Source organism: Pundamilia nyererei, unplaced genomic scaffold (genome assembly GCF_000239375.1).
Source record: "Pundamilia nyererei isolate P.nyererei 1_Seehausen unplaced genomic scaffold, PunNye1.0 scaffold00060, whole genome shotgun sequence".
NCBI lineage: Eukaryota > Metazoa > Chordata > Actinopteri > Cichliformes > Cichlidae > Pundamilia > Pundamilia nyererei.
Genome location: NW_005187461.1, coordinates 1,719,149 through 1,741,248, shown reverse-complemented (window position 1 = coordinate 1,741,248; position 22,100 = coordinate 1,719,149). Strand labels below are relative to the sequence as shown.

At 38.1% G+C, this 22,100-nt stretch overlaps 1 protein-coding gene across 3 annotated transcripts; it reads right to left on the bottom strand.

Moving 5' to 3' along the window:
• Positions 1-931: 931 nt before the first annotated feature.
• On the bottom strand, positions 932-17,628 carry cracr2aa (calcium release activated channel regulator 2Aa). 3 transcript variants are annotated; one of them, XM_005734797.2, is made up of 19 exons: positions 17,420-17,625; positions 16,281-16,391; positions 14,707-15,102; positions 13,147-13,258; positions 12,886-13,066; positions 10,636-10,782; positions 10,297-10,387; positions 10,094-10,189; positions 8,814-9,001; positions 8,260-8,331; positions 7,176-7,221; positions 6,939-7,018; positions 6,481-6,826; positions 6,219-6,351; positions 5,867-5,948; positions 5,497-5,611; positions 5,244-5,345; positions 4,509-4,585; positions 932-2,758 (listed from the first exon to the last, which is right to left on the bottom strand). In XM_005734797.2, exons 3-19 carry the CDS (start codon positions 14,914-14,916, stop codon positions 2,671-2,673), a joined length of 2,166 nt encoding a protein of 721 aa, XP_005734854.1. In that variant the 5' UTR covers positions 14,917-15,102; positions 16,281-16,391; positions 17,420-17,625; the 3' UTR covers positions 932-2,670. The 3 variants fall into 3 exon arrangements, with proteins under 3 accessions (XP_005734854.1, XP_005734856.1, XP_005734855.1); XM_005734799.1 differs by lacking the exon at positions 16,281-16,391 and having other exon boundaries at positions 17,580-17,628; XM_005734798.2 differs by lacking the exon at positions 16,281-16,391.
• Between the last annotated feature and the right edge of the window lie 4,472 nt (positions 17,629-22,100).

The following is a 22,100-nucleotide window of genomic DNA, read 5'->3' as shown; positions in this document are numbered from 1 at the left end:
TTTTCCTCACTATAAGGCACACTTAAAATCCTTTAATTGAATTCTGGTTGTGCTTACTGACCTCGAACCAATTTTGGCGTGCAGAAATCTGTTAAAAAATGTTTTAGTATAACTTTGGTAAGCCGCACTGCTTGATGGATGTCAGAGCATTACGGCTGCCGTAGTCAGGAGCTTCGCGGAGTAATCTGGGTCCAAAACTCCGTCTGCTTCAGGTCCCAAAGTCAAACGAACACTAAGAGTTAAAAATGGTCTAAATTCTTTCATCTTTAATTAAATCATCAGCATTGCTGCTTTATCGGGTGTAACAATTAAGTTTAACATCCAGGCATCCATGAAAACTGAATTTATTAAATTTAACGGAGTCAGAAGTTAACAGGAAGTTAGCTCGCTAGTTTACACCTAAACATTTCATAGCATGTTCTGACTGAGAGATTTTTGAAACTAATTCAAACGTACAGCTCTGCTACCACTTCCAACATAAATGAAGACAGAAAACTAAACAGCAGTGACGTTTGTAGGGTTACTGAAGTTGGACTACCTGGTATATAATGTGCTACGATTGCTAGCGACACAGCTATGTTAGCATAACATTAGCACAGTGAAGCTGGAGGATGAACGCCAACTTTTTTTCCACTCGATAAAAGTTAACGTGAGGGATTCTGGTGGTCAGGGACAAATGCAATCGCATAGCAGGATGCTATACATGGAGCTGCGAGAGAATTCAACATTAATGAATCAATGTTACGGAAGCGCAGTTTTTGGCTTTCCCCATATTTCAAAAGTGCTTCATCTCTTTGCTATGACTGTCGCCCGCCATAATTTGCAGATGATAATGGTTGTAGCCGCTGCTTTCGACCAAAACAGGCGCAGCTTGATGACATCATCAAGATGCGCAATCGCGATAGAGTCAAAATCTCTATCGTTGGCCAAATTTATATCGTTTCTATTGTATATCGTTTATATCGCCCACCCCTACCCTTACTACCAAATTCTAAGCAAAATGTACAATGTGTGCATATATTGGTAGTGAATGAAGATCATCATAATAAACTCATGTAATTACCAACTAAAAGAAAGCACAGCATCAAGCTGCAGCGTTGCCCTCTGAGAGCACACGGTTTGATAATTGCTTTGATCGTGTGCATTTTATACAGGATCATTGTGTGTACAGGATCAAAGCTATTGGCACAAATAAGCAATATCACGAGTCATTTATGCTTACAGTTAATTCAAATTAAAGGTTATTTATCTATAATAATACTGCATCGAAAGAGCACCTTTAGATTCAGAAAGAAAACATATTCGGACAAACATCCGACTTGTTAAACACAAACATGGCGACGGAATAAGTTATAAAAAATCTATTAAATCAGCATGCTGATTGCACATGTATTACTTTTTTATTGTTGAATATATTATTTCACATATTGTCATGTACTGTAAGTTTGAAAACTCAATAAACTGCAATGTCCAAACATATCCACCAGGTGATGCTGTATAATATATTTTTATTTCATGGTGCCAGAAAGGAAACAAAGTCCTCCCGTGCTTTTCACATAAACTGTACACATAGCTATTATTAAGTTATCGCCATTTCCATTTTTTATATACATATGTATGTCTACATGAGAGTAATGTGCAAGATCCTGGCAGTAGTGATTCACTGTTAGTGAGAGTACTTTTTTTTTTTTTTACCAAAACCACATTGTTACAAATTACATATCAAGTTACAGGAATATCATTTTCATAAATACTTGGCACCAAACATAGTAAAGTGAAAAGTTGAATAAATATTTGTCAACTGTCTGGTCTCTTGGGAACAAGGGTGTGTCTTTCAAAATAAAGCTGAGATGAGTTCTCATGTTAATACACAGGTAGCCTAGTAACTTGCAGTACTGCTATAACAACACCTGTAATATAAAATAACATCAACAATAACAGCTGTGGGACAAATACTACACGACATTTTTTGTTTGTTCATTAAAAAGATATAACTGCAGTTCACCAAGTGAAGCAACCATAATATCCCGAAATGTTATTTAACACCACAGTTAATCTTGGTCCAAAGACTAACCACGAACTTAAAAAGCGATCTAAACCTGAACACCAAAGGCTTTTCAAAAGTAGTGTTAAATGTAATGTTGTTTGACAATGAGTCATATGCTACAGTTATTCACACTATTAAGTCCACCTGAAATGTTTGAAAAAGATGTAAAGGCGAAACATATAAACACTGAATTCATATATTAAAAGCAAAAACTCCACATTTGAATACTACAAAGCTTTTGGAAGATTATTAAATATTGGAAATTTGTGAGTTACATTCAACTGTGAGTAAGTATCCTTCATTAAAAATGTCCTAGTTTGACTTGAAAAAGAGTGAACTTAGCTTAACATTTGTTCAGTGATATTTACATCTGACCCACGGAGGGAAATCCACATACTAGCTATGACTCGTGTTTTACTTCATCCTCGTGAATAAGTGATTTTTAAACTGTCACTAGTTTGGCAAATCACACATTTATAACAGAGAACTTTTAATGCAAAGAGTAAACAATTTTGTGATGACAATCAGCATGATATGTTCTCGCTTGCACATGTGATCACACTTTTACAACGTGTATCTACGTAAAGGGTAGTGCTTCTGTGTAAGTGTCAACTGTTTATCTGTCAGCAGCAGGATCTCTTCTTCTCTGAGTGGATACTGACGAGATGGACAGTCTTCTCCTTTTCTTGGTCTTCTTGCTCTTTCAGAATTCTACGAGACATAATGAAACAAAAATGTAGCGATTTCTAACAGGAGCCTTGATGTGCATCATGATGCGCTTCGCCCTTTGGAGTTGGATTTGCTATGAAAATGCAAACGTGCATATGCATTAACTCTGCTCTGTCTTCATCAGTGATTAGTTTGTTCTCACTATGGGAAGGGTCCTCTGGTGAAACCATGATGTAAATTCCACTTGCATTCATTTGGGTTTGTTTTGTAAGTGGTTAAGATGTCGTAACAAGTTACTTTATTTGACAGCAAAAATTGCAGACTAGCACGTCAGAGTACCTGTGCTAATAGTGCTGCTATATGCAATGCATGGCAGTGGGTATCTCTGACGCTCTAGTGTTACATTCGTGGTCTGTGGCTGCTGCTGACACTGTGCATGGACTCCCCCCTTGAGCACTGACAGAAACCACTCAGAATACTTGGGTGCTAACTACAGTACACGTTTGGCTCATAATGGTAAGTGCTGACGTTTGAGAGATGGTGTGAAGGAACCTTTTTTTCATTGTTGTGCACGGCATGCATTATCTTCCTGTGTAATTTGCCAGATAGTGATAAGGCGCTAGGGATGTTTGAAAAGGTAACCAGTTCAACCAGTCCATGTCCTGAGCTGTCACTCGTGATTTTTTATTTTCCCCAGGAGCAGCTGGCTGGTGGCGTATGTGTGCCAAGGACTGAAACCTCCTGTATAACTGTGAGTGCATTCCATCAGACATATGGCTACTCGTGGGCCCTGCTTACAAGTGCTGGTGTTATCACATACTTTTATTAGACTCTACTGCCTGCAGAACAGGGCTCCCTTTGGACAGGCCGAGTGATACTGGAGCTTCAGGGACTGATCATGCCATCGGGCCCTTCGCATGGTGAGATACCTCACTGCGTTTTCAGAGAACGAAAAATATTCTAGTAACCATTTTGTTTTCTTTTGTTTCTTGTGTCCAAGACCAGAACCATAATCCTCACTCACACCATAATGCTGTCTAGATTCACAAACCTACAGTATCCTAATTTTTAGCAGTAATTTCATAAAACAGGTTACTGTTACTCTTTTACTTTCACTTGGCCATTTTACGTGACTGCTTTCTTATTGTTACAAACTTTTGACTTACGTCTTTATACAGTACTTACCACAGTAATTACCAGTTAAAAGTAGTGGTAAATACCAAATGTTTTATGTTTTTGTAATGGTTAATCCAGTAGTATGCTCAAGCTGTGTAACTGAAACTATATTTTTAATGCCAAATTGTAATTACGGTTGTTACTGAATAATTTTAAAATGTGCTGTTTTACAAAAAAGCTGTAGAAAACAGTAAAGCACATTTTTATTTAATGCCAAATTACAGTTATTTATTTACCTTCACTGAACGTGTAAAGCGCTATACAAATACAGGCCATTTGCCATTTCATGAGCAGAAAAATAAGTTTTAGTGATTAAACATTAAGCTTGATTAATTATTGACTTCTCATAAGTAAGAAGTCCGGTGTGCCAACTCAAACTTGGCTATAAAAATGTGGATTCTTTTTTTTTTTTTAAATTAAATAACATGTTTCTAATATATTTTTGTTTTCTTGTTTTTATTACAGGTGGTTTAATAAATTTGTTAAGTAGTGTATTGTCACATATAAAGATGTATATTGGTGCAGGAAGAGTCTCACTGATAATCACTCCACAGTTTGCCAAACTGAAGTTTCCTGCAGGGCAAAATGTTGCTGAAATGTCATTATTTTTGCTCACCTGGCTAAATGAACCATGGACTCCACGACATTGTACCCAGAGCAGGCGCTGCACTCATAGAACGTCATCTGGCAGTCCTAAAAGAGCCAAAAGGTGACAGATTAAAAGAATCTTACAAGGAAATCTAAAACTTTTGACTAAAACTAAAACTGCTGGAACACGTGAATTTCCCCAATGATCCAATGAAGGACAGTAAAAGAAAGAATGTGTACTTTATTGACCCCCTTGGGGAAATTCCTCTCTGCATTTAAGCCATTCACTCAGTGAAGCAGTGGGCAGCCATTGGGCGCCCGGGGAGCAGTGTGTAGGGACGGTACCTTGCTCAGGGGTACCTCAGGGTAGCTGTTCAGTGGATTCGAACCACCGACCTTCCGATCATGGGGAAATAGGATATTTCTATTCTATTCTAAAATGACTTCTGTGCTACCTTGAGAAATGTAGACGATAAATCCTACACTGAAAATTGTAAAAGCACTAAGAAAGAAACATTTCTTATATAGCAATATTAGTTCACAAGACTCTGTCCAGTAACTATAGAAACTACAACACCCGCTAGAGATTAGAAGGATAAAAAAAACCCCAACTAAATTATGAATATTAATTATTCATTCATGCTTCTTTTAATTCTTTTCTTTTAATTATTCTTCAAGTTTCTTTCATTTGTAGTATGACTGACCAGAAACTAACAGTGACTAAAACAGAATCTCATGCTTAGCAGCAACAACAGACACAGACCTTGGCTAATCTTTCGCCGATACTTTTCTGAACTTCTCTTTGAGTCTCCTTGTCTGTTTTGTTTCCCAGGAGCATGACGGGGATGTCCTCACCCGCCCCTTCCTGTGAAGCAAGTTAAGGAAAGAGCACAGGCTAAAACAGCCTTGTTTTTTTGTTTTTTAATGTAATTTGTTTGTTTTTTATAGCAGGTAAGCAAAATAAAGCAAAACACAAAAATGGGATTGTGGTGTTTTTGTGACTGGTACTGCCTTACCTTAACACTAGTGAGCCACTGTCTTACAGCTGTGAAACTCTCCTCGGCAGTGATATCATACATCACAACCACACCATCAGCCTTACGAAAGAACTGCTTGGTGATGCTTCGATACCTGCAGGACAAGCAGGAGGAAGTAGCAAATTTATGGGTACAGCTTACATAATGGAAAAGTACTTTTTCTGCCTCTTTACTCAGGTAAAAACATGCGAAGGTTTTGTCACCGCATAAGAAAAAAAAACGTTTTGCTTGATCATTGCTCTTCTGTTAGTTGAGAACATTTGATCACATTAGAGAAAAAAATAATAACAGATTAGAAAGTTTAAAGATCTCAGCCAAATCCACACCTGACAGTGTCTGAAAAGCTCACCTCTCCTGTCCTGCTGTATCCCACAGCTGCAGCGCCACCTGGCTGTTATCCACAGCTATTGTTTTTACACTGTAGTCTATACCTGCACATTCAGACAAAACAAATGACATCATAAGCATATAACGCCAGAGGTTATTATACTTTACAGTTTGATCGTGTTTAAGGCTATTTCAGCCCTGGATTGAACGTTCATTGCTGACAGCACTGCACCCTGAGGAGAAAAAACCTGTCATAACCAACTGTTACATTTAGTGCTGTGCAGGCAAACGCATACAAAGCTCGAGGTCAACCACAGAGCTTCGAATGCTTTTCTTAAACCAGCTAATGTCTGTTTACACTATAAAATACGTACCCACAGTGGCGGAGGTGCCAGGGTGGAAGGCGTCATCACAAAATCGTCGGAGGAGGCAGGTCTTTCCAACACTAGAATTTCCTACCAGGACGATCTTGAAGAGGCGTTCAGGTGCTAAAGTGCTAACTTCCTCCTAAAGAAACAGGACGAACAGGAATAAGACCTAAAGAATATGAGAACTCGCTTTTTATTGCCAGTCAGCAAAGGCTTGCATATTGCATGTGTGAGAAAGTTGACGCTACAACAGCGTGACGAAGCTTACATTCATGCTGTTCTCTTTGCCAACAGGCTGGCCTCTCGGAGACGAGGGGGTTTCCATTTTCTCCATGCTTTGTTGGTGTGAGGCTGAAGACATGCGAGGATGAATATCACTCATCACCAAGTCTATATTGTCTTCATTATCTGAGACCTTCTTTCCTTCATTGCATTCTTGAAGTGGGGTTTGGACTTGACAGTCAATCAGGAAGGAGGGGAGGTGGTCCTCCTCAATTGAAATGATTCTCTGGAGATGTCCTTGGCCTCTTGCTTGTGCTGCACAAAACGACTGGCATGACCCATTGACTAAGCGGTGCCTCATAGAGCTGGAGGTTAGTTCCTCCTCATCCTCACTGCAGATAGAAAGTAACATTGCACATACAATAAACATTAATACATAAAATAAATAGCCAAGGCTGTATAAGCTTTGGCTTGCCTTCCATTCAAGGTAATGACATTTGTTACCTTTTGAAGACATCTGTATTCATGCGTTTCCCGACACCAATTAAAGGCTTCAAACCCGATGTTTTAGAATTCTTTGGTTTCTGCAGAGTCACAGTGTTTATTTGCAATATGGCACGAGAGTCTGATATTTTTATATATATACTGTATTCGCAATCTTTTTAAAAAGGGCAAAAATAAAATGAACTGAGAGGATAAATTTAAATAATCAAGGGAATGAAATTCACACACGAAACACACCTGATAGCAAATGTCCCTTTCATCTCGTAAATGTTTGTTCATCTCCCTGAAAAGAAAGAAGGGATAAAAAATAAAGACTGAGAACTTCAGTCAAAGTGGTTCAAACATTCAAATATATACAAGGCGCAATTTCTTTGTTCTTCAAATTAAATCTTTTTGAAAAACCTTCTTTATACTTAAATCATCAGCAGAAACTTTTCTCTGTTAGATTCAGTTCAGACACTTCAGCCCATGTGTCGTTGTTGTTGTGACTGCTGCCGTTTTGGTCCACAGCAAGTGTAACGCAACTCGGTCAGATTAAGATCAGATTAAATTCACCGGTCATGATTATGCCACATCTTCGCCCTGATGATTAGGATTCTTGTAATGCTCGATACAGAAATGTTGTCTAATACGTTTTAAAGGAGCTGGCTGAATGTGAGCATGCAGAATGCTCCTGCATACTTTCCAGTGATCCAGATAATGGGATAAAACAGTGTGCCATTTCATATGGAAGCCCACTGTCTGTGCAGGATAACGATCATGCTGGACGTAAAAATGCAATACAAAAAAAGGGGTTGTCCCATGTTGAGTTATTTTCTTGATGCATTATTCATTCATTCATTTCAAATTGTTGGTGCTGCAGACAGAGGCGTGAAACCGTCCAAACACGCGGTCTGGAGCTGATACAGAAAAAAGTCTTTGGATAATTGGATAGGAATCGCTGTCATTTACTGTAAAGCAACATTTCTTTCAAAAGCAGCCTTAAATGATCAAAAACTCATCTTCTGAAAAGGCTTTGAGGCTGAGAAACTAATCAGTCTTTCTTTGTTATGGGACTGGTACACTTGTAAAAGATGAATTACCAACTGAGATGTTTGCTCCTCGGTGCTGTTCTGATTTAGTTAAACAACAAATCTCACATGAAAACAGAAAGAAATTACTTTTTTCGATAACTTGTTTTGGTTGCGAAAATTGGCTTTGGAGCTCATCAGTGGGAAAGAAATAGAGACAAAACACCCAAAACTCATGTCATGTTTCTGTACACTCCTATTCTTTCTAAAGCAGACATGTACAGCTGTACCTTCTTTATTCTGATCCATACCTTAGCAGGTCCAGTTGTTTAAGGAGACTTTCTCGCTCTCTCTGCAGGCCTTCAGTTATTCTGTATATTTCTCTATTTTAAACAGCAAGACATCAGTGATTATTAATACTCTGTCATTGCATTATACTGTATTTTGCATTTACACTTCTCACATATGACTTGAACAAGTTTAGTGTTTCGAGACAGTTTTTACAGCATGAGTAATAAAAATAACCCAAAAAACACAACTGACAGACTGTGGGTTCATACAAAATTCAATATATAAGAATAAATGCCAATGAAATCAGAAATACTTACAATATGAGTAAGAGTATGAGTTCTACGAGTCCATATACTTTTGTAAATATTTTTAGATGTTTAATAGCTTATTAACCGTCGGGTTTGCATGACGGCAGTAAAAAGTATGGTGGACATTACTTTGTTTTTACAAATTATATTTATGTCTTCAGTATCAAAGTTTTGCATCCTAATCAATCAGCAACAGATAAGAAATTGAGAGAGCAAGAGCTCGAGGTACCAAAACATCAGATAAACCGAGATCAGTCATCGCTTACATCTCTTTTTCTTCATGTAGTCGTGTGGACTGCTCTTGCAGTAAACTCAGCTGCTCCTGTGCCAACATCAGCTCCTGGGAGGTGTTTTCCAGCTCCTGTGCCAACTCATCATTTGTCTGCTTTAACTTCACATTCTCCACCTTGGTCACATGCTGCTCACTGTGTAGTTCCTGGCACTGACTCTCCAACTGGAGGTAGGTGGGTAGCGAAAAAAGAAAAAAGGAAAAGAAGACACCTCTGATAAGATAGATAAATATAACTGGTTACACTGTCTCCTTAAATACGACAGCATTTCATGAATACTCATAAATGCCTGATGTAACTTTAACTTCTATTAATTTGAGGACAGCATGAAGCTAGGATACAGTAACATCAGATATGTTACTGCATTAAGATCAGATTAAATTAGCCAGTCATGATTATACAGCCTCTTAACCCTGCTGTTTAGGATTCTTGTCCTTATAAATAATGTGATGTCTAATACGCTTTAAAGGAGTTGTCTGAATGTGAGCGTGCAGGATGCTCTTGTATACTTTAGGCATTTTTCCAGTTATGATTCAAGTAACAGGATAAAACAGTGTCCCGTTTCAACTAGAGGCTCAAAGTCTGTGGAGAATAACAATCCTACAGGTGTCAAAATGCCACAAAGATGCACAAAGAAAAAAATAAAATTGGGTTTTCCGCGTTGTAACTTTTGGACACTGTGTTGAGTATTTTCCTACTGCATTATTCATGCCTTCGTTTTAAAATGTTGGTGCTGCTGACAGAGCCATGTGAAACTGTCCAAACACTTGTGGTCTGGAGTGCATTCGGTGCATAAACCAGTAAAAGAGAATAATCAGCATTATCAGACTGGATGCTGCTTAAGCTGTAGCAGCCATTATGATGTGTGGTTGATTGTTTTTCATAAACAGCAAACCAGCATGACCAGAACTAATTTTCAGCTTGGTAATTAATCATAAAAGCATAAAGGTGTGATATAACCTGCTACTATCTGTCTAGCATTTATGGTGAAGAGTGAATTACTTTATGACTACATTCTGTTATCTGTCGTGTCTCACATGTTTTAACAACTGAATTTACCTCACTTGGGTTAACCCCTTAGCAGTCCTACAAATTTACAATTAGTCCCCTAAACCATCCAATGTACCGTGGGCGGTACGTCCGACTGCTAACAGGTTAAAGAGTTTCATCTGTAATTTATTTTCTCTCTATTAGATTTCATCTAAATACTCCAGCGTGGGACAGTGGAGGAAATCATTCTGCTAAATTCAGCTCACTCTTTTCTGTTTCTGGAAGAGTTGTTCCAGCTCCTTCTCCTTACGGGACAGCTGCAGCTCCAGGTCCTGACTGCGAGACAGAAACCGCTCATAGTCCTTCAGTGGACAAAGAACAAAGTTGAAAAGTCAGATTAAAATGCAAAACATCTGACAGAGCAAAGGTAAGTCGACTCTAACAGCAAACACCAGTGATTGCTTTGTACCTGCAGCACAATTCTCTCCTTTTCACTTTTTATTTGCTGCTCCATCTCCTCGTATAGTCGCTGGATCTCATTATCATGTGTTGCTGCTTTCCTGATTTAGATATAATAGTTAGATATAATATTGTGCAATGTATATAAATAACCCTGTTGACATAACAGATCTATAAAATTGATCACTAAAATAATAATGCACTAGAGAGAAAAAGCTTCTGTAAATGATTTACACAGTGATTAAGGAGCTTTGTCGCAGCACTGTCAGTCATTCAAATCTGAAAAACCTCCAATAATATTTCAACCTTTCATGACGACTGCATCAAATATACATGAATGTTTTCTGACCTTTTGAGAGCACTCTCCATCTCCCTCTTCTCCTGGTTGGCCTCTCGGATCTGGGATGTCACTCTACCTAGGAAGTCCTCGAAATTGGATAAAAGGTGTGGTTCATCCCGGCGCAGCTGGGCCCAAAGACTGCGCACTTCAGCAGGACTGATGGTACAAAATTAAGCAGATAATTGCAGCGGCTAAGCCAATTCATTTACTGATATCAGATGTCTTTGTCACAAGGGTTCATGAGGAAATAAGTACCGTTATTTGGAAGAAAAATAGAAGTAATGCGGTGGGGAATGTTAGAGATTTTACCACAGCAACAGCACATGACAATAACAATGAAGAAAAGCAGCTCCTCCGTAATCACATAATTTTTAAAAGGATATTTTATGTTTAACCTTGAGAAATCGATAATTATTATTGCACTGTAAGAATCTAACTATAACGCTCTTCATGCTGGTTTAAATGTTTTTTATGTGCTTCAATGTCTACAACCAATGCATTAAGAAAACAGAAATAGCATTAAGTCTGAAAATCAGAGTCAGAGGTCGTTTTTACACTGTCACCTCGTCCATATAATAAACTCTACAAACATGAAAATTTAGTATTTTCTAGTCGAGAAGTTGCAGCTATTCACAGTGAAGGAATTCTTACGATACAACTTTTGATTTTTGCTTGGAAAACATTTGCTTCAGAGCTTAAATTCTGTTTGGCGAGCTCTCTGTGTCTGACCCTGAGGTACACAGAAGTGTATGTCACCTCCAACCACCGCCACTGGCAGGAGTCGCTATAGTAACCTCTCCTCACAGATTTTTACTAATCAGCTTCTGAGCAGGTCCTTTGCTTCTGATTTGGTCTTCATACAACCTGGTACGGCCTATTGTCTTCTGACAACTGACCCTGTAGTACCATATGCACACTCAGAATTTCTTCAGAAATGTTCCCGTTCCCCTCTGTTCCCTGGCAACGACTACATGCCACATTTATACTGTTAGTTCATTTCTATTTCCCTCATTTAGTTTATCTTGCTATAAAATTTGCTGTATTTTATTTTAGATCGCCTAACTCTATTTTCAGTTTATTTTATCTGGGTGCTAAAAAACAAACACACAATGACTTTAAGGTGGGTATCATGTAGTTGGTGCAAAATTATAGCATTTGACTTGAAATGGGACACTAATACTGAAAGTCACAAGCTGCTGTGTGAAGGTTCTCCATCCTGAAAGTCTTTCACACCTTCAGACCCTGAAATTGCTAAATATTGGTCAAAGACCAAACAGCTTTAGGTCAATGCAGGTGGAGCCCCTAATGCCCTCCTAAGCGGCTGTAATCAGAATCACTTTATTCATCCCAGTGATATTATGTGGTTTCTCCAACACAGTAATAATAGCAACTAACTAAACTAAATTAAATAATACAATTTATTATATATTGCAAATATATTACAAAATATGGAAAATATAACAACAGCTCTAATAAATACAAAAAGCTGTAATTATAAATATCCCAGTACATTACACAAAATGAAAAATATATTAAATAAAAGCAACAAGTGTTGATTTCTGGAACATCTATAACCTGTTACATTCTGTTCCTACTATGGAACAGAACAACAACAGCTTATCAACATGCCTTTAAGTTATTAGACTAAGAAAGTCAGAAACATTTTGAAATATTTATTCTCCAGATCTGCCCAAAATCAATATCAGTTAGTGCTGCACAAATTCATCTGAACTAAAACGTCATTGTTCACCTCTAACCAGGTAGGTGGAAGCCAACAGGATGTGTAAGTCTGGCATCCACCTCCACTACTGTTTGCTTTTATTGAGTTAGAGTTGCTTGTTAAAGGTTAGTCTAGTCATGCATTTCGTAAGAGTCTGTCACTACATAGTTTTCATGCTAACAAAGAAAACTCTAAACAGACCTCAACAGCAGTTGCAAAGAAGCAGTCATGAAAGAGGAAAAAACATGAAAGCTTACATTAATGAGGTTTGTGAAGGCAGTTTTAAGTATAAAGATTTTGAGAAAGTCAAGCTTCTTTGAAAATCTTAAGGCGTAACACTAAATTACTATGTTTTTAATGTAATCATATAAAAATGACTTGAAATTTTAAGCAGACATACTCTACCAAGAGGCTTGCTTATAAGAGGAAACAAAGTTTTTCTCATGCTGATTAAAGTGTCAGGCTTTAAATAGGTTTTCATTTCAAATTTAATGTACAAAATGCACAAAGGTGTGCAAAGACACTCATACGGTACTCACTCTTCAAAGACATTGTTGGCTCCAAGGCTCTCCATAAGCATGCAAAAGTGTTTTTCCTCCTCATCCTCTTCTGCTTTTGCCAGGCCCTCTTCTCTGTGTGTCTGGTACAGGACCTCTGGCAAGCTGTTCTTCTCCCCCATAACTTCCTCTTCAGCAATGGTATTACCAAACAAAAAGGAACCTAAAAAAAGATCAAGAGCTTAGATGATTAATAAGAAGTGTGATGCTCCTATTTGAACATGAAACAGAGAGAAAACGTACTAAAGCCGGAGGAGAACTCTTCCAGGGTGAGGTATCCGTTGTTATCAGAATCAAGGGTATCAAATACATTCTCCAACTCCTCCGCACTTAGAGGAAGCTCACTGTTCAGCCTCTGTTAATCAAGACAGAAAATACAGCAGATATTCAAGGACATTATTAGTACTGTAACTTAACAGTAGAGTTTTATAAGGAGAGTCGTGCGCAGTGGAAATTGCGAGCTAAGGAACAGTCAGGTTATTTTCCTTTTATTCCTGGTGATTCTAAATTGAACCAAATAAGCTCTAGAGCTTCTTTAACAGATATATCTTGTTTAGCAAAACACTGTTTCACACTCATGCAGTGAAACAATCTTTCTCGTGTAGCTACAGCCTTCAGTTTGTGACCATTGGCATCTCCACTGGAAATGATGGCGATGCAAGACTATCAATCTCTCATAATCTTTCAGAATTTAAGGCTTTAAAAGGTTAATCCAAAGGAACGTGGGAAAGAGAGATTCTCCTAAAGAACTGCACATGACAGCAACTTCTTTTCTTTAACAAAAGCCAACACAACCACACCTCTGCAAGCAATTTGAGTTTATGTGATGTTTACACTGTTGCAAATGTTGACTGATGCTCACCCTTAAAATCTAGGGCAGGGACACAGAAATGATACCATCTTTCTACAACTATCAGCTGTTCCTGTGAAGTGTTATCTGAAGAACATATCCCTTATGTTGGCAAACAGTTCAACTGTAAAGCCATCCCCTTCGTGATTGTGGTTGGAAATGTATTTTAAGCTGTGAAGCCAAGTGAAAATGACTCAGCCACTGAAATTACAATGTCAACAGTGAAAATAAACTTAAGCAGCGCTGTTTATTTAGCTGTTATATCGTCACAGTCGTTGTCAGCTGAAAGCAAAGTGTGAAAACAAACCCTGTAACACGACAAGTATTGCCTTTAAGTAGAGAGCAGTCAGTGCAGATGTTCATATAAATAATTCTGAGGACTGGACTCTCGTCATCATTACTAGTTAAATTAGAAACCATTATCATAAACCGCAGATCAAAGCTTATCTTCTACGTGTTTGTCCTCCTCAGAGCAAGAGCCTAGAAGTGCTTCATCAAAGTGTAAGCCGTGGCCTGGATGAATATCTGAGGGGCAAATGAATCTGCACAATAATGTGAGTGGAGGAGCTGCATGACAAAGCTTCCGCATGGCTCTCTGTCTCTGAGTGTCTATTATGTCGCTTTGAAAAGGGTGTGCATGTCGTATCCGTGTCCTGTTCAGCATCATTAATGAGTGTGCGGACACATCCCTGCATATTATTCTGGATAAATGATGACCTGTTATCTTTAAACACAATAAAAATGTGATGTGTAAACTGTGGTTTTAGAATAATGATTGAAACAGTGCAAAAACGTAACTGATTAGGAATGATTAAAGTTGGTAGTAATGATGTTTTCTAATTCTTCTGCTGGCTACTATGAAATAAATTATTTTTAGTAATGTTAAAACAGATTATAACACTAGTTTAAAGATAGCAGAACTTTATCAGTCGTCCTTAAACCAGAAGCCTCACCTGCATGTCCCGTCGGGTGATGAAACCCTTGTTCTCGATGTCGCACATCTGGAAGAACTCGTGGGTTTTCTCCAGAATAGTGTTCTGTCCAACGTTCCCGTTCCCACTCGTACTTGCCTCATCATTGCTTTCTTGGCTTTGCCAGGCGGTATGGGCCAACATGGAGTTCATGGCACTGGTGTTGGCAAATGGAGCAGTAAAAGCTGCCATGGTAACTATGAGTTTGTTGATAGAAGACCGTTTGCCACGTCCTTCATATGAGCCAGGTACAGACTGAGGCGTGCAGGAAAAAGATCCCAAACGAGTGGAGCTTTAGTCTGCTGAACATCTGAGGCTTTCACCAATGTCACCGACTGTCATCTCTTAGCAACCACCTCTTTAATTACCAGCTCAAACCTATGAGAGAGACAAAAAGAGTGTTCAGTTATGACTGCTTTCCCATTAAATATATCTTTTTTTGTTGTTCTATATGCAAAAGTACATAAAATTGTATAGAAATTAGAGATTTGCATGAAGTGCAAACATGAAAACATGAAGTCTATAAAAGGGAGTTTTGTTTGATACATCTAATTAAACTAATATTAATTGGTTACAATCGTATAACAGACAAGAATCACTCATTTAAAATGTGTAGTTCCTTTCTCTCTTTCTGCTACGAATCCTGATTCTGTTTTTGACTTACATAGTACTAGCTGCACACCTAAAACTACTGCTGCTCTTCTCTTTACATTCAGGGATGACGGCTGCTGCTGAAAGTAATGTCATCTGACAAGTAAACCCAAAACTGCAGCTGAAACTTGTGGTATGACGAGGGTGGTCTTTACCAGGAAATATTGACTGATTACTCTATTACTGGTGGGTTTTATGCAGACAACAGTTCTGTTTGCATTGGTTTGGAAGACTGCCTTCAACTTGTGCACCGTGACTTTGCTCAATCGATTTATAAACGGCAGCTTCTGAAGCTGTGTGTGATGACCTACGCAAATGCAGACATGTGGAACAGACAGAGGAAAAATCTGACATGCATGTAGGCAGGTAAAAGAACAGATGAGAAAGCAGGTTCAGACACACACTGGCAAACCCACATGGAAGGGCAAGTCAAATGATTCATATTTGCTTTGCTCATAAAGTTGACTTAAAAATGTCTGTATTATATTTAATTAATAAACTGGTTTGGCAAACCTTGACTATAAAGTAAACATTTTACCACAGATTTAACTTTTTACATTTATCTATTACAGCATTTGGTGTTCAGCCATCTCAATGGTTGCATAAACTGGTAAGCAATATTAGCTATTGTTTAATATGCAACAATTGTGTAACATTTAGCATGTCAAGCCTCATGAGGTCTATGCAAAAAGACAATGATTAAGAATTTCAGAGGAAACAAGAAAGGGAACTAAGGTGAATTGCTCTTTTTTCCTCAGGCTCATAATATCAACAATAATATTGTCTATAATCGTTCCAGCCTTTAACCACATAAGCACACAAGGTTAATGCCTCCTGTGTTAAAACTTGGAAATGTTGTCAATACTTTTAGAGAAAACAAATAAATACTTTTTTAAAAAACCTACCTATGTAATGCCTGGATCCTTGTTTTCACTGCCAGAAAACTGTCCTTTTCCTAAGATCCAGTGTTTAAACACATAAAAGGTACCTGCTTTGCATAGCTGCCTTATCTGTCTCTGGGGTTGGCATGTAACAGCTGTTAGAGCTACCGCAGTTAGCAACATTTAAGCAAACATTGTGGTCAGGGCTAGACTGAGACAATTTAAGTTGTTGGTCTCCAACTAAACACAACAGCCATAACCTTTATTTTCCATTCTTTCAACTAGCCTGTCACAGATCAATAACTGGCAAAACCGAGGTGCCATTTCTCAGACCTGTTCATGACAACTACAATTAAATATAAAGTCTAATAATAATCCTCTTGAGAAATTTTTTAACAAGTTGACTAAAAAAAAAGTGGACTTTTTTGCAACACATCTTCAGAATATTTCACAACATGTAAACTGTCCTCTGCTTTCTTCCTCTTATAAAAATTGGTCACAAGTGTCACACTTATTTTGAACCTGTATTTACAGAAAATACATTTTAATGCACAGCTTAAAACAAATGACTGGGACTGTTTTTATTTAAGTTCAGCGGGTCATAACCTCCTGTCTTCTGCCAAGTCGTTCAATGTTTTTATATCGCTGCATGTGTCGGCAGAATATTTCACGTATTACAGGCTGCCAAACAAACATATTCACTCAACTTCCTAAAAAGTCAACAGCATCTAAATATAACAACCGACGATTTTCCGCCACAGGGTGGAGTATGTCCAACTTCAATTTGTTAAATAAATACCAGTTACACCTGTCAAGCAGTCAAATTAATCGTCACATGCACATTGTACATATAGCGAAAAGAAAGCGGGGACGACGCTTGTGGTAAACGAGACAAAGCTAAGAGAAAAGAATAGCTCAGGTTTCAGTTCACGTGTGGCTTGACAGGTTAATGTTTACTTCATTTCCGATGTTGTAAAACTTCCTGCGGCAACTGAAATCTTCTCAATATAAAAATACTGCAATAACAACAGTGCAAACAAACGTACTGCATGAACATATTAAAAAGTCTTCCCGAAAACATACAGTTGTAACGTTTGGCTAGCAGCAACGACAATGTGCATCCTGTTACTAAGTATTTAGCGGGGAATGGGTAAAGTACGTACCCGTGACTAAAAAGTAGAATTCAAGTAGAAGAAAATAAATATCTTGCGCTGTATCGGCCTCATCCGCTTCATATGAAGTTCACTGTTTACTATAAACTCCCTTGTGTGGTTGGGTGTGTGTGTGTGTGTGTGTAAAGGAACTTGAGTGAGCAGCACTGACGGGGCAAACTCGGAGGGAGGGACTTCAGCCAAGTCATCGCTGGTAACCGTAGCAACGGTAACAAGGAAGTCCACACGCGGTAAGCGGCCACTCAGGAGCCACCGTCATCCGCGAGGAAACTTAAACATCTTGTAAGATGTGTTATCTTTCTTGGTAGTAGTAGCAGTATTTCCTCATACTACACTAACTACACTAACACTAAAAGTATGAGGAAATAACCCAAATTCGTAAGAGAATGTGCCCTGCAGTCGCTGCTTGTTTTAAGACACAAAAGAGAGGTCGTGTCGTTGTTTTACAGGTTGTGTTACAGGTTTTACGTGTAATGAATCCTTATGTCTACACAAGATCCATCGTATTGTGTGAGTGATATTCACATTTTTGTTTATGGTAGACACTGATGAAGGACTTTATTTGGAAAATTATCAAGGACAAAATTATAAACTAAACAAAATCATGATTCTATTTATATTGGGCGAGTTTAACTAGACTAGGCTAGGGACACTATATTGGCCAATTTATGTAAATAAAAAAAATAGGCCTGTTTGTACTCTGAAATTCAAGGTCTTGAGCCTCAACATATTTTTCACTGAAAATCACCTGAATGAAGCTAACCAGATAGCCGTGCTAACTCCAGAGTGACAGTCTGGCCTCTCTCTGTTTCAGAGCCCAAGCTGTACATTGAGGTTAACCTTACCTATATATACTGTCAACCTCAAGCACTAGCTCAGGGTTAACTGAGCTACAGGTGATATTCCATGTTCCCAAAGCCAGATTCGGACAGCCAGAACCTCTGCTCCTGACCTGCTCCTCCTGCAAACATAATTAACTGTTACATATGTGAAAATACCATGCACGTACTGATTCGGCAGCAGAAATAGCCAGGTGATTGTCATGTCATTGGGCGATTTAATCTGTATTTTCCTTTTAACCACTAAAAGCATTGGGTAACTTTAAAAAAAACATGTAATCGAGTGTCATGTAATGAAACCTACCTCTGAAATGTAGTGAAGCAAAAATAGACAAAAGTACCTCTAAAGTATTTATTAATGGTAATTGTAATGGTGCTGTGGTTCTTTTTTGGTTTTTTTGTTTTGGTTTGTTTGTTTTTCGATAACTTGGGTATCTGCAAATATACACATTCTGTATTTTTCATATGAAAGAAACTATACTGTGGTGGGGCTTGCTAATTTCTTGTTTTTGATTTATGCATGTTTTGTTTTGTTTTGCTTTACTTTTGTTTCATATGTTGTTTATATAATTTAAGACTAAAAAAAAATTAAATGAATGAGAGGTAAAACTTGAGGGGGTAGGGACAAATGAGTAAATACTTCTGCCTACTCCTTTTCAAACAAATAATGGAATGATATTTTGTAATGATTGTCAAGGCACATGTTTGAAATGTTTGAAATAAAAATGAACTGAACTGAATTAAAAGGAAAAAACAGAAATTAACCTCATTTCTAGCTTCTTCTTTTTTTTGTAATACCAATGAGTAACAGATGAGGGCACTACAGGATGTGTTATAGATTTGCTGACATGAACTCAAACACTTTTCAACACCAGCTTTGCCATCATAAAACAGGAAACTTATGTTTATTAAGCTGCTTTTATAAAGGATATTATAGTAGTTATTGACCTTTCAACACACTCCAGCAAGTTCTTGGCTGTCCATCTGGCCTGGTGTTTTCTAATAAATGGTGCAGATGAGTTTGGACCTACTTTTATAACTAGTGAGTCTAAGCTGCAGGGGGAAGCCTTATAATATGCCATAAAAATGTGTCTGTGCAGCAGCCAAACAGGTGTGAAAGCACTCTCCCAGGCAATGTTTGTCACAGTTTCCAATTTCACTGACTGAAACTACATGGATGTTCCACATGTGTGACAATGATGAGAGCCCTTGAGCTTTCAGTGTTCTCCTCTTGAGGATGTTTTTGAAAGGCTGATTTGCAGCAAGCAGATGCATGCAAAGTGATGCTTCAGTTGAGATTTAAGAGCCAGATGTGTTTACACTGGGGGACACTGAGTAATGATCAATGCCATAGCACACATTTCTTCCATGAATGAAGATTCCAACAGTAAGTAAATATATTTCACAATGTTTTATGTAGTTTCAAGTCTGTATTTGTATGTGTTTTTATGCAAAGTTGATACCTAAAACAAAAATTAGATAGTCTCTGTTCTCATAGCCATGCAGAAATCTACTACAATAGGAAATCTAGGAGCCAGTTTTACCAGTACAGTGAAGAACTAGTGCACATTCACAAAAAGAGATGACTGGTGGAGAAGAGAGGATGACGTGTATAGTCACTGTCACCGCACAGCTCTGGTTTAAGGTCTCGGAAGGGTTGACATCACACTTGGAGACTTTCATTCTGTTCTGCATCTCAAAGTATGAGGGGGTGTGTGGTCGGGGGCCTGGAGTCATCTGTGCCACTGCTTTAGTGGTCTTTCAATGTCTTTGGGATTATGCTGGCTATGATCAGAGATATCCTTGTCTCAGTGCATGCATGAGGACAGCATTTCCATTTAAAGCTTGGCCTTTGCTGTGTCTTTGAGACTGTGGGTCTGGGTTTTTATTATGTATGTATCCCAGGAAAAACTGAAAAACACATTTTTGTACTGCATCAAAAAAAAAGAACTTTATGGAGAGTACTTGATCCTTATAATTTCACAATCACTGTCTGGATAAACAATTCAAAACTCGCACATCCATATTTTAAAGGGTTCTTTTTCCCCCATTCTGATCTAACGATTTAGATCATTTTTGACAGCTACGAGGTTCAAGGTTCAAGGTTCTTTATTTGTCACATGCATAGTTATACAAGTATAACACACAGTGAAATGTAGGCAGTGCATTTGCCTCTTTCATTTAAGACTGGCATTCAGGCTTCATTTCCTTCACTGCCCTTTTTCTTAAGGTTCACTTGTATTTTTTGTCATGGCCTTGACATGACTTTAGCTTGTTTTGTTTTTTTTTAAGTTTAATTAAAAGATAGGTCTGTTTGCAACAATAACTGGGGATAGTTCCCTGACTTCTTTTACTATAATTCATGCCATTGCATTGAACTCTCTGCTCAAATTATGTGGTGTGTTTATGTCTGAATAACCATAAACACATCTTCATCATCATCACAACTAATCACATCACAACTAATGCATCTATTTTTTAAATAAATTCTTTTGTCAAAACAATTGCCAGAAAGACTTTGGTAAAGGGTACATCTTTACTCGTAGCTCTCTTTCTTCTCATCTGAAGACGCAGTATAGGATTTGAGTTATCTGTTCCAGGAAGCAAGACTGAGACAAGAGAAAATAAAGTGGCAATGTAATGCCAGAGGGCACTGCAAAAATTGATATTACAGTATTTTCCATTTTTCCCCCCCACAGATTTCGATATAAATGTCAAACGATCTTCTTAACAAGCATCTCAGGCAAGTTTGCACTTTGTAGCCAAATGAAATTGCCATTTTTTGTTGCCAAACACAAAAAACCAATTGGATTTCAGCAAAAAAATTGTATCGCTATTGACAACAAAGTGGTGAGGACCACAAACTGTATTTAAAAGATGAATTAAAAGACGAACATAGCCACTGTGGCATCACTTATTGATTATGAACTCTGCATGCAGACTCATCTTTAGTGTTTTTTCTTGGGCTATGCTGCAGAGGGTGGAGGGTTGGGTCGTCAGCTAAAGCGTCTAAGCTTGGTTAGCAGGTTATATGCATAAATGTCATTGCTGTAGTATATGGGTGTTTTTATATAAGCACTTACAACCATGTTTTAAAAATGATCAACTTAAGTTGCCATGCTGAAGTCATCATTGCTTGTAGGTAAATTATTCATGTTTATTGTAATGCAAAATGTATTGGGGGGTTTTTCAGTATATGACAGTTGTCTCGAACATAAACCTCCACTGGAATTTCATTGTCTTACTGGAACCTGTAGGTGGCTCTCTAAAAAAGGCATGTTAATGTGAAACATGCCTCAGCACCTGTAGACTTAAGTTCTCACTGATGACTCTGGATATGGAGATAGTGGGGAATTAGCTGTATATAAATTCTTGAATCAATTAATGATCTGCGTGAGCTAAGCGTTTCCATTCTCTCATCTCCACATCTCTGAAAAACCTTAATGTTCTAGTCCTTTATGATAGCTTGTGTGAAGTCCTATTATTTTTTAGAGAGAAATGTTCTACTCGTTGCTTCGTACAGTGGGAGCGTAAATCTAAAATGGAAATGTTGATTTGGTTTTAATGTGCTGTTGTCTGGGAACTATGGTTAATTTGCCGTTACAGCAAAACTTCTGTTCACAAACAGCTCCATCCTTCATGTTGTCCCTCTGTGTGCTGTTACTGCCATATATTTTTTTACATCGCAGGGATGATAGATCTGACCCATCTGACATATTTTCCAAGACTGTGACAATGTTGAAGTGCAGTCATGTGGCAAACTGGCTTCTGACTGTTGCCAAGTTGGAACGGCATATTGTGCATGCAAAGCAAGCATGCTGCCAGTATCGCTT